Raw genomic sequence first — 12,802 nt, forward strand, 5'->3', positions numbered from 1 at the left:
AACAGCTGCTCCCTGGGCAATCAAGGCTTGGAGAGAAGCTGTGAGTCTATTTAGGAGAATGGCCGAGCTAGGCAGTGGGGTGGACATGTGGTCCTCGTATTTGGGGGTGGCCTCCAGACCTCTATCTGTGAGGGATCCTCACCCCAGACCAGGCATGTGGCGGCCAGTGGAATCTGAGTATGTGCAAACCCACACATATCTCTCTACTTCATACTTTATGCCCCTAGAAAGTTTCACCTAGATTAAAATGTAAACTTTAAAACATAAGCATAAAGATACTAGAAAGTGAACAATTTCACATATTTTCATATATTTGAGCACACACATGGCAAAGCTAAATGGAAATACTGATAAATCTAACTACACAAATACAACAAAATACCATTAATATAGTTGCAAGATAGTAAAAAGACAAAATGACAAAGGTATATTGGTTATAATTTGGAGAGAAAAAGAAATATACTTATTACATGCAGTTCTGGCCATCAATAAAAAGGGAATTCCCCTTCACTAAAAGAAAAAGAAAATGGGCAGATTTCATGAACAAGTAGCTCATGAAGAAAGAAACATCACTGCCGATAAATCATATGGGAAGACTCTCCAGTCAGTAATCACAGAAATTCAGATTTAACATGAGATGGAAATTTTTTATCAGCATGGAAATAAAATCTTAAAATCATAGGAATGTTGTTAAAAAATAAGAGAATATATACTTCCATACACTTCCAGAGGGAATAAAAATAGATTTAAACTTTTAGAAGAGGAATTTGGCTTCTAAACTTTTGGGTTCTAAAACTTTTAGAAAAGGAATATGTACTGTGTTGAATTACCAATTCCACTTCCAGTAAGCTTAATTTTTCTTGATGTATTTTTTTATTAATTTCTTACTATGAACACTTACTGCTTTCAAAAGTGTGAAAAACGGAAAAGCTACAATAAAAACTAAAGTGCTAATTTCATTTAACATGTTGATCAATCTGGTTCTGAGTCTGACCCTAAGTCACTCAATGCTACATTTTCGTATAAACATCAATAAAATGGAGTGAGATCTCATTTTAATCTGTAGAATCAAAGTTATGTCAACTAAATCTGCCTTTCTTAAGAGTAATCACATTAAAAACAAGGGGTTGTTAATGAGGATATGCAAACTTATACTTCCTGGAAATCAAACTTTCATCTAAATAACAAAGATCATATTTTGTTGTTAAGTTTGACTTCAGGTGGTTCCAGCCATAAAACAAATATGGCAAAACCACTGGGCGTGAGGAACAGGCCAGGAACTGATGCCTGAGAGCAGACTAGATACACCCCATGGAGGGCAGAGGTGATGCAGGGTCCTTAGTGACTCCACACTGCCCAGCAAAATGGAGGTACCTCGCTCAGTTACAGCAAAAAGCTGAATGAAAAGGCTGCAAGTCCAGACTCTCCCTCACAACCCTCCAAGGAGAGTGTTACTTTAGGCTCTCAAACTGGAAGGAGAAAGCACAGAAGATAAAGTAACACTCACGGAACAGAACAGACTGCTGGTTGGTGGAGATGGTGGTGGGGGCAGGGGAAAGTGGGAAGGGGTCAAAAGGTACAAAGTTCCAGTTGTAAGTCAGTCCTTGATGTAATAGTGACTATTCTTAATAACACTGTATACCTGAACAACATTGTGTACCTGAAAGCTGCCAAGAGTGTAGTCCAAAGTTCTCATCACAAGGGGGAAAAAAGGTATAACTGTATGAGGTGATTCATGGTAACTAGAATTATTGTAGTGATCACATCACAATATACACCATTACTGACCATTATGGTGTATACCCGAAATTAATATGTTACATGTCAATTTTACCTCAATAAAAATTGAAAAAATAAACTGGAAAAAAAAATAAAGTGGGGTAATCTACCACATGACCATGGGCTTATTTCAAAAGAGGAGGTTGAGGAGTAAATGAGAAAATTCACTTGTTTGTTACCTTGGTGGGGGCCAAGTCCACAAGCACCCCCTTGTCACCTGGGAACAACCCCCAGCCCTGGGGTGTACTTTGGTGGGGGCCACATACACGACCACCCCCTCATTGCCCTCATGCAGCACCCTCTCCATGCAGTAGTAGGAGCCTTAGGTCTTCCCAGAGGACTTTGGGGCTGAGATGACTGCAGACTTGTTCTTGTCCACGATGTCCAGGAGCTCTTGCTGCAGATTCAGAGCACTGTCACGTCAGCACCAGGTGCAGCAACAGCAAAACCAGTACGTGAAGACACCTCCCTCATAATTCCCTGCTAATGGCGCCAGGGCAGGTGTGGGCTCTAGCAGCTTGTTTCCCTTGGGGGTCGGCGCCACACTGGGCCCCTCCCCCAAGCAAGCGACCATTAAGAGCAACTGTCAACCAGCCACCTGCATGGTCCTTCTTGGCGATTGGCCATGGGCCCCTCCCCTCTTGTGTGTAAAAGGAGTCTGAACTGGGACTGAGGAAGATGGTTTTCTGAGACACTAGTCTGCCATATTCTGGGTCTGCTGGCTTTCTGATTAAAATTCTTATCCCAACAACTTGCCTCCTGACTTACTGACTTGCTGCAAGCAGAGCGAGCTTGGGCCAGGTAACACTGTGCCGCAAAGCAGTGGTTGGGAGCTGAAAACACGCCAAGAGATCCTAGAGAACTTGTGAGGAGCTCACTGCCTCTCCCAACAGAAGGAACCACAGTGCTTTTGAGCATACAAAGGTGGGCTTTGTGTGAAAAATGGAGACTGAGTCAGAACAAATTATCTTGTTCTTGGGCAGATTTTCTTTCTGATGACTTGTCATTAAGTGCACCTTGGCTTAGAGAAATGAAGATCTAAGAATATGTATTTTTGTGAGGGTGAAAAAGTGGCTGAATAGAAAAAAAATCAATAATTAGCCATTTTACTACTTATCTTCTCCTTTGCAAAGAGAAGAATGGCCCTACTTTAGAGGGCCTGTGGGTCCTTCATTAAAACAGATTCTCATCCCTCAGCCTGTGCTTTCATTCATCAAAATGATGATTCATCAAAGGATCAAGAGACCATGTGATGGGCAGAAGACGGAATAGCCCTCCAAAGCCCACCCTGCTCACTATCTGAATCCAAGTCCACTCTGGGCTGCACTTCAGAGCGAAGGCAGCATCAGCAGTGTGGTGTGTGTAGGATTCCTGGAAGCCCTCGGCAGCCCCAGGCCTGCCCTCAGACAGGAAGGACCTGGGCCCCGCTCCCGAGCAGAAGCAGAGAGCGTGTGGGCGACCAGCACCTCCAGCACCAACACAAGGAGGACAAAGTCAGATGCTGATGAGACAGCCTGTGAGAGTGAACCTCTGAAATGGCTCTCTTGTAGGTAAGCATGTTTAATTCATAAGGCTGGACCAATGCAGACCAATTAGGTCCTTTTATTCCTAATTTTATATTCATCAATATTATTCTTACACATAGAAAAGCAGTTACTGTGGTCCCAGATATCGGCTGTAAATACCTAAATGACTGTCTACACTGTTTAACCTCCCTGAATCTCTGTACACTCTTCTGTATTTACACAGGAACCCTACTGACTCAGGGGAACCTTGGAGGCTGCTCCATATGATACAGTCAGAACTTCAAATACACACATGTGAATCCACCAGAACACCTCCAAGAAGATGGTCCACTTACAAAAGTGGATGATATGGAAAATTCACTTTCTTTAAGTGGGAAAAAGTTCACATTTGACATTTCCTGTGGCAGTTTTAAATGACATGATTCAATATTAAGAATTTCATGCCAAACATGATATGAGGAACTACAATCATGAGTAGCTTCTGAGATCAGATTTAATTATACAATAGAAAATTCAGGCATTACCTGCCAGTTGTCAGGAACGAAGTCCTAAACTCTGGGGTCTGGATCTTTCCTCTCATCATGAACCAGATGGTGGCCCATGTACTGCAGCTGAAACTGGGCTGGCCCAAGGCCCACTGTGAGTATTTGTCCTTTTTCTTCTCCTTTATGCCCTTTCCTGTGACCTGTATTAGTTTAAAAGCCCAACTTGAAAGTGATTTTAAACTTTAACATCATTTAAGTGATCAAAATTATTTATTTTATTTTTAAAATAAAATGACTGAAAACTAATTTTTATCAGAAAAGCATTTTACCATCTTTGAAATTTTGAAGTATTTATTGAAAAAATCTTTTACCATCTAAATCATTATCTTAACTAAGAGTAAATAGCAGACATCAAGATTTTCAAATACCCATCCCAGTACTTGAGCTACAATCATACAAAGACAACTGAACAATCACAATATAGCTTTTAGTGTTCTCCTAGAATTAAACACGGGACTAGTTTTAAGGGTCTGCAGAGACTAATATTCAATTTGCTTGTCCAGAGAAGCATTTGTAAAATGTTCCAGTTCTAGGTTACTTGGAGAAGGAAATGGCACCCCACTCTAGTACTCTTGCTTAGAAAATCCCATGGATGGAGGAGCCTGGTAGGCTACAGTCCATGGGGTCCCAAAGAGTCGGACATGACTGAGCGACTTCACTTTCACTTTTACTTTCACTTTTCAGGTTGGGGCATCTGGATCACTAATAATGATTAAGAACTTGAAGCAAATATTTTCAATAGAAAAAGTCTGACAGGAGGTGACTGTACAAGACACTTTCTGTACACCTAGCAGCTGCTCTATTAAAATGGAGCTATTCTGAAAACATCATGTACTGGATGCAAAGAACTCGCCAGCTCCTTGAACCCTAAACCCCGCAGGCACCTGGCTATGAGTTGCCAGTCTGCCTCCTGCCAAAGCTCTGGGTGTTTTTCCATCACAGAGCAGATCCTTTTCACCATCTGCACAGCTATACTTAAGTCTTCCATGGTTTCACCTTGGTAAAGAATATACAACAAAACTGTTTTAAAAGGCTATCAAAAATAACAAATGTTTGATTATCCAAGATTTGTCCCTTGGCCAGTCAACGTGTCCCAATTAAACTCACTATTTACTCAGCATTAATGGAGATTTTGGGATACAGAAAACTCAATAAAATTAAAATGTAGCTATATACACTCCATCACCTCCATGGATAATTGAGAGGTAGCCATGTAAGTGTTGGAGAAAAAGAAAAATCTTGTAGTTCATGACAAAAATAAGGTCATTAAAACCCAAATTGGTCTAAGTTCGGAGGAACACAAATCTTTCTCCAACTAGTATTTCCATGCCTTCTCTACTATATTCAAAGAAAAATACTGAGGTAACTTTAACAATCTGGCTAAAACTTGGCAAGATGTATTGAATCCTAACAGTGACCAGACATAAATATGTGGTGTAAACATTAAAGCCTTTAATTCAATTGGTCCGTAACCCCACTGGACCCAGACTTGGCTAATTCCTCTCCTGTTTTTAGGTCACAGACATACTCTCTCTTCCTCCCCACAGCTGGCCTTTTTATACTTCACATTTAGGGCTGTTTTGATCCCCTCTTTCTTCCCATCAACCTACACTTTATTTACAAACATTACCAAACACTTACCAATGCTATAAAGGCTACAAAACAGCTTTAACATGGATTCTCCCTGCAGCCCCCGCTACCCCAGGGGTAAGCCACTGCTAATCCTGCTCTCTCTCACAGCCACCATCTGCAAATCCTGACACAGCCTCTTAATTAGAGCGACGCCAGAGACCAAGCCTTGTGCTTCTTGCTGTGGCAAGGTCCTCAGGAAAGACTGACTTTGAGGGTAGGATGGAAGTTAGAATGGCGGGGAGTGACCATGTGCTTCGTGGTTTCGAGTGTGGAGACGATCAAAACAGATCAGTGAGATGCACTCGGAAGCACAGTCAGTTGGTGGCGTACTGGCCCCTGGTCATGTCATCTGCCACCAACTTGCATGTCTCTACCCAGCTGTGTCTCTCCCTTATCTGCTTCTTTCCACCTCTCCTTTTCGTTTCTCCTGTCTACTGTGGCAGTTGTAAAGTAGCACATAGAAACTCAACATGCCAGGCAAACGCGGCCGAAGTTTTGCCCAAAGAGAAATGTTTGCTCTTCAGACTTCAGAGACAGATGATAGGCTCTTCTTGGGAGTCCAGCTGCCCTGTGGGTCCCCTTAACCATGCCCACGATTCTCTAAATAGCTGTCAACTCTGACTGGGAATCAATTTTAATTTCTTATTGAAGTGTAGTTGATTTATAATGTTGTGCTAATTTCTCCTGTAGAGCAGTGACTCAGCTACAAATACATTCTTTTTCATTATGGTTTATCACTGGATACTGACTATAGTTCCCTCTGCTCTACAGCAGGACCTTGCTGTTTATCCACCCTATATATACTAGTTCATATCTACTTTTTTTTTAATTTATTTATTTTAATTGGAGGCTAATTACTTTACAATATTGTATTGGTTTTGCCATACATCAACATGCATCCGCCACAGGTGTACATATGTTCCCCATTCTGAACCCCCCTCCCACCTCCCTCCCCGTACCATCCCTCTACGTCATCCTAGTGCACCAGCCCCAAGCTTCCTGTATCCTGCATCAAACCTGGACTGGCGATTCGTTTCTTATATGATATTATACATGTTTCAATGCCATTCTTCCAAATCATCCCACCCTCTCCCTCTCCCACAGAGTCCAAAAGACTGTTCTATACATCAGTGTCTCTTTTGCTGTCTTGCATACAGGGTTATCGTTACCATCTTTCTAAATTCCATATATATGTGTTAGTATACTGTATTGGTGTTTTTCTTTCTGGCTTACTTCACTCTGTAAAATAGGCTGGAGTTTCATCCACCTCATTAGAACTGATTCAAATGTATTCTTTTTAATGGCTGAGTAATACTCCATTGTGTATATGTACCACAGCTTTCTTATTCATTCATCTGCTGATGGACATGTAGGTTGCTTCCATGTCCTGGCTATTATAAACAGTGCTGCGATGAACATTGGGGTACACGTGTCTCTTTCCCTTCTGGTTTCCTCAGTGTGTATGCCCAGCAGTGGGATTGCTGGGTCATAAGGCAGTTCTATTTCCAGTTTTTTAAGGAATCTCCACACTGTTCTCCATAGTGGCTGTACTAGTTTGCATTCCCACCAACAGTGTAAGAGGGTTCCCTTTTCTCCACACCCTCTCCAGCATTTATTTCTTGTAGACTTTTGGATAGCAGCCATTCTGACAGGCATGAAATGGTACCTCATTGTGGTTTTGATTTGCATTTCTCTGATAATGAGTGATGTTGAGCATCTTTTCATGTGTTTGTTAGCCATCTATAGGTCTTCTTTGGAGAAATTTCTATTTAGTTCTTTGGCCCATTTTTTGATTGGGTCGTTTATTTTTCTGGAATTGAGGTGTAGGAGTTGCTTGTATATTTTTGAGATTAGTTGTTTGTCAGTTGCTTCATTTGCTATTATTTTCTCCCATTCTGAAGGCTGTCTTTTCACCTTGCTTATAGTTTCCTTTGTTGTGCAGAAGCTTTTAATTTTAATTAGGTCCCATTTGTTTATTTTTGCTCTTATTTCCAATATTCTTGGAGGTGGTCATAGAGGATCCTGCTATGATTTATGTTGGAGAGTGTTTTGCCTATGTTCTCCTCTAGGAGTTTTATAGTTTCTGGTCTTATGTTTAGATCTTTAATCCATTTTGAGTTCATATCTACTAGTCCTAAACTTGCAGCCCACCCCTCCCTCACTCTCCCCCATGGCACCCAGAAGTCTGTTCTCTAAGTCAGTGAGTCTGTTTCTGTTTTGTAGGTAAGTTCATCAGTGTTGTATTTTAGATTCCACATGTAAGCAATGAGGAATGGATTTTAATTAGCTTATGAATGTGCTCTATCTTTGCTATTTGGCCCTCTCTGAGACTTCATTGCTCATCAATAAAAGAGATAATAATACTTGGCATGGCAAATCACTTCAGTACTCTTGCCTGGGAAATCCCATGGACAGAGGAGCCTGGCAGGCTACAGTCCATGGGGTTGCAAAGAGTCAGATATGACTGAAGTAAGTGAGCTTCAGTCATGTCTGACTGAAGCTTCTTTCTCAATAAGAAAATATCTAAGCCTTTAATAAGAGATGAGTAGATAATTTACAAAAGAAATACAAATATTGATGAGATAGCATATTTTTACTTTCAAATTAGCAAAGTATATTTTAAGGTTAATAGCACTGGAAATCTGGAGAAGGAAATGGCAACCCACTCCAGTGTTCTTGCCTGCAGAATTCCAGGGACTGGGGAGCCTGATGGGCTGCTGTCTATGGGGTTGCACAGAGTCGGACACGACTGAAGCGACTTAGCAGCAGCAGCAGCACTGGAAATCACAGGATAAGTCATTTCTCTTCCATTTTGCCCATGAGTATAAATAGGTACAGAGCTACTGCAAAGACATTTGGCAACATGATGCTTTTGAACTGTGGTGTTGGAGAAGACTCTTGAGAGTCCCTTGGACTGCAAGGAGATCCAACCAGTCCATCCTAAAGGAGATCAGTCCTGGGTGTTCATTGGAAGGACTGATGCTGAAGCTGAAACTCCAATACTTTGGCCACCTCATGTGAAGAGTTGACTCATTGGAAAAGACTCTGATCTGGGAGGGATTGGGGGCAGGAGGAGAAGGGGACGACAGAGGATGAGATGGCTGGATGGCATCACTGACTCGATGGACATGAGTCTGAGTGAACTCCGGGAGTTGGTGATGGACAGGGAGGCCTGGCTTGCTGCGATTCATGGTGTCGCAAAGAGTCGGACACGACTGAGCGACTGAACTGAACTGAACTGAATGATTACCATTAAGCATGTTGATACTTTTGGATTGACTATTAAAGTTCCAGGTATGTAGGTTAGTGAGTTATACAAAATGTGTACAAAGATTTATGCTCCAAGACATTCAAGTTATTTGTTAAAGCCAGTTTTCAAACAATTTAAATATTCAGCATTAGAGAGCTATCACACATCCATAAAAATAAATATTTAAATAAATAAAATTTTAGAATTTTTTGACAATCAGCAAAAGTGGTCTATTAAAGTCTATTATTAATATATTTGTCTGTTAGTTAATATTATTGTGTGTGTGTGTGTGTGTGTGTGTGTGTGTGCTCAGTCATGTCCAACTCTTTGCAACCCTATGGACTGTAGCCTACCAGGCTGCTCTGTCCATGCAATTTCCCAGGCAAGAATCCTGGAGTGGGTTGTCAGTTCCTCCTCCAGGGAATCTTCTCCACCCAGAAATAGAACCCATGTCTCTTGTGTCTCCTGCATTGGCAGGTGCATTCTTTACCATTATAGTGATATTAATTTCCCGGTTTGACAAATGTGCCTTCATTATATTAGATGTTGATGTTAGGGAAAGCTGAGTGAGATGTATATGGAAACTCTACTGTTATTGCATATTTCTTAATAATTAAACAATTCATTCAAATAAGCTTTTTTTTAAAGCTTCAGTACTTCTTCCATCATAGTTTTCCATTTTAAATTTCCAAAAAGACGTCCTAAAGCTAAAGCTTGGCATTCCTCCAGTTCCTCCATCAGTGCCTTATAAGCATTCTCAATGTTCTTTTCATTCTGCGAAAGGAAGGCAAATCACATAAATAAAACATTCCATTACTCTCCAATTATAGAAAATCATATATTGAAGATAATATTGTTACAATATATTTCTAAGTAAAAAAAAAACTACACTAGTGTAATTCAGTTCACTTGCTCAGTTGTGTCTGATTCTTCGCAATCCCATGGACTGCAGCACACAAGGCTTCCCTGTCCATCACCAACTTCTGGAGCTTGCTCAAACTCGTGTCCACCAAGTTGGTGATGCCATCCAACCATCTAATCCTCTGTCATCCTGTTCTTCTCCTGCCTTCAATCTTTCCCAGCATCAGGGTCTTTTCCAAGGAATAGGTTCTTCGCATCAGGTGACCAGAGAATTGGAATTTCAGCTTCAGCATCAGTCCTTCCAATGAATATTTAGGACTGATTTCCTTTAGGGTGGACTGGTTGGATCTCCTTGCAGTCCAAGGGACTCTCAAGAGTCTTCTCCAACACTACAGTTCAAAAGCATCAATTCTTCGGTGCTCAGCTTTCTTTATAGTCCAACTCTCATATCCATACATGGCTACTGGAAAAACCATAGCTTTGACTAGATGGACCTTTGTCAGCAAAGTAATGTCTCTGTTTTTAATATGCTGTCTAAGTTGATCATAGCTTTTCTTTCAAGGAGCAAGAATCTTTTAATTTCATGGCTGCAGTGATTTTGGAGCCCAAGAAAATAAAGTCTCTCACTATTTCCATTGTTTCCCCATCTATTTGCCATGAAGTGAAAGGAGTGGATGTCATGATCTTCGTTTTCTGAATGTTGAGTTTTAGGCACCTTTTTCACTCTCCTTTTTCACTTTCATCAAGAAGGTCTTTAGTTCTTCACTTTCTGCCATAAGGTTGGTGTCATCTGTGTATCTTAAGTTATTTATATTTCTCCTGCAATCCTGATTCCAGCTTGTGCTTCATCCAGCCCAGCATTTTTGTATGATGTACTCTGCATATAAGTTAAATTATCAGGGTGACAATATACAGCCTTGACATATTCTTTTCCTGATTTGGAACCAGTCTGTTGTTCCATGTCCAGTTCTAACTATTGCTTCCTGACCTGCATACAGATTTCTCGGGAGGCAGGTAAGGTGGTCTGGTATTCCCAACTCTTTCACAATTTTCCACAGTTTATTGTGATCCACACAGTCAAAGGCTTTGGCATAGTCAGTAAAGCAAAAACAGATGATTTTCTGGAACTCTCTTGCTGTTTTGATGATCCAGCAGATATTGGCAATTTGATCTCTGGTTCCTCTGCCTTTTCTTAATCCAGCTCGAATATCTCGAATTTCACATTTCACCTACTGTTGAAGCCTGGCTTAGATAATTTTGAGCATTACTTTGTTAGTGTGTAAGGTGAGTACATTTGGGCGGTAATTTGAACATTCTTTGGCATTGCCTTTCTTTGGGATGGGAATGAAAACTTACCTTTTCCAGTCCTGTGGCCACTGCTGAGTTTTCCAAATTTGGTGACATATTGACTGCAGCACTTAACAGCATCATCTTTTAGGATTTGAAATAGCTCAACTGGAATTCCATCACCTCCACTAGCTTTATTCTTAGTGGTGCTTCCTAAGGCCCAAATGTAATTACAGAGTATTAACAATGTTTTTAAAGCCTGCCAAACAGCACTAGTTTGTTTTCACCAAATTAATTTTTGTCTGGACCCATTTCATTTTTTAACATCATTTTTCTTTCTTCTTTCTTTTCAGTCGCTCAGTCGTGTCCGACTCTTTGCGACCCCATGAATCGCAGCATGCCAGGTCTCCCTGTCCATAACAACATTATGATGGTATAATTAACATGACAGAAAATCCACTCACTCTAAGGGTACAACTCAATGGCTTTTGGTAAATTTACAAAACTGTGTACAATCACTGTCACAATCTAATTTTAGAACATTTTCAACATCTCAAGAAGAAACTATTTACCCATTTAATGCAATATATTACATTAGAAAAAATTCAAACATAAGCAGAGAGAACAGCATAATCCCCACCCAGGTAATAAGCATCCAGCCACAGCCATTAACATAGCATTTTATGTGCATTTCACATAGTCCTCAAAGTGATCAATGAAATTACCTCTGTAAGGTGAGTGTTCATATAAATTTTTTTACCAAAAATAAATCCTCCTTTAAAAAATACTGTTCTTATGGAAAGTTTAGTAAGGAAGTTTTGTAAGGACTCTTCAAACTCAGATTCAGAAATTGAACTAACAGAATAAAATGAGATATACTGATTATAGGACACCTTATCATGAAATTAAACGACACTTACTCCTTGGAAGGAAAGTTATGACCAACCTAGATAGCATATTCAAAAGCAGAGACATTACTTTGCCAACAAAGGTTCATCTAGTCAGGGCTATGGTTTTTCCTGTGGTCATGTATGGATGTGAGAGTTGGACTGTAAAGAAGGCTGAGCGCTGGAGAATTGATGCTTTTGAACTGTGGTGTTGGAGAAGACTCTTGAGAGTCTCTTGGACTGCAAGGAGATCCAACCAGTCCATTCTGAAGGAGATCAGCCCTCGGATTTCTTTGGAAGGAATGATGCTAAAGCTGAAACTCCAGTACTTTGGCCACCTGATGCACAGAGTTGATTCATTGGAAAAGACTCTGATGCTGGGAGGGATTGGGGGCAGGGGGAGAAGGGGACGACAGAGGATGAGATGGCTGAATGGCATCACTGACTCGATGGACATGAGTCTGAGTGAACTCCGGGAGTTGGTGATGGACAGGGAGGCCTGGCGTGCTGCGATTCATAGGGTCGCAAAGAGTCGGACACGACTGAGTGACTGATCTGATCTGATATCACTATAAAATTTTTTTAATTAAAAAAAGAACCCAAGGCTGTTCCTGCTCACTGCAGGCAACTAGAGCTAGAAATAGTTTAATGACTGAAGCTCTAATGGAAGAATAGTAAACTATCTTATGATGGGTGTCTCCAATGTCCAGAGGGGTATGACCCTAAAGTCAAAAAAAGTTAGAAATGTTAATTGACTCAAAAATCATTTTGATGATATATAGAATTATCTTCATATTCTAAATTCACTATAAGTAGTGAAAATTAGACAGAAACAAGATTTCTATAATTGGTGAGCATTTTTTGAACTCTCAAAAGTATATTACAGTCATTACCAATTTTACCAATACAGCAAAATAATAAGATCACAGGATTAAAATTCTAAATAATTTGAAAATTCTGTTAATGATTTTTCTGTTAGGAAATAATTTTATGTCAGGGACTTCCCTAGCAGTCCATTTATTGCTAAGGTCTGCA

At 40.4% G+C, this 12,802-nt stretch overlaps 1 protein-coding gene across 1 annotated transcript in view; it reads right to left on the bottom strand.

Moving 5' to 3' along the window:
• The window catches only part of DDX60 (DExD/H-box helicase 60), a 110,583-nt gene that overhangs the window by 47,648 nt on the left and 50,133 nt on the right, over nucleotides 1–12,802 (bottom strand). Inside the window, 5 exon segments of the mRNA XM_055579677.1 lie at nucleotides 2,027–2,176; nucleotides 3,830–3,990; nucleotides 4,231–4,288; nucleotides 4,686–4,883; nucleotides 9,390–9,506. Coding sequence (XP_055435652.1) covers nucleotides 2,027–2,176; nucleotides 3,830–3,990; nucleotides 4,231–4,288; nucleotides 4,686–4,883; nucleotides 9,390–9,506 — 684 coding nt within the window.

Source organism: Bubalus kerabau, chromosome 4 (genome assembly GCF_029407905.1).
Source record: "Bubalus kerabau isolate K-KA32 ecotype Philippines breed swamp buffalo chromosome 4, PCC_UOA_SB_1v2, whole genome shotgun sequence".
In the NCBI taxonomy this organism is placed as follows: domain Eukaryota; kingdom Metazoa; phylum Chordata; class Mammalia; order Artiodactyla; family Bovidae; genus Bubalus; species Bubalus kerabau.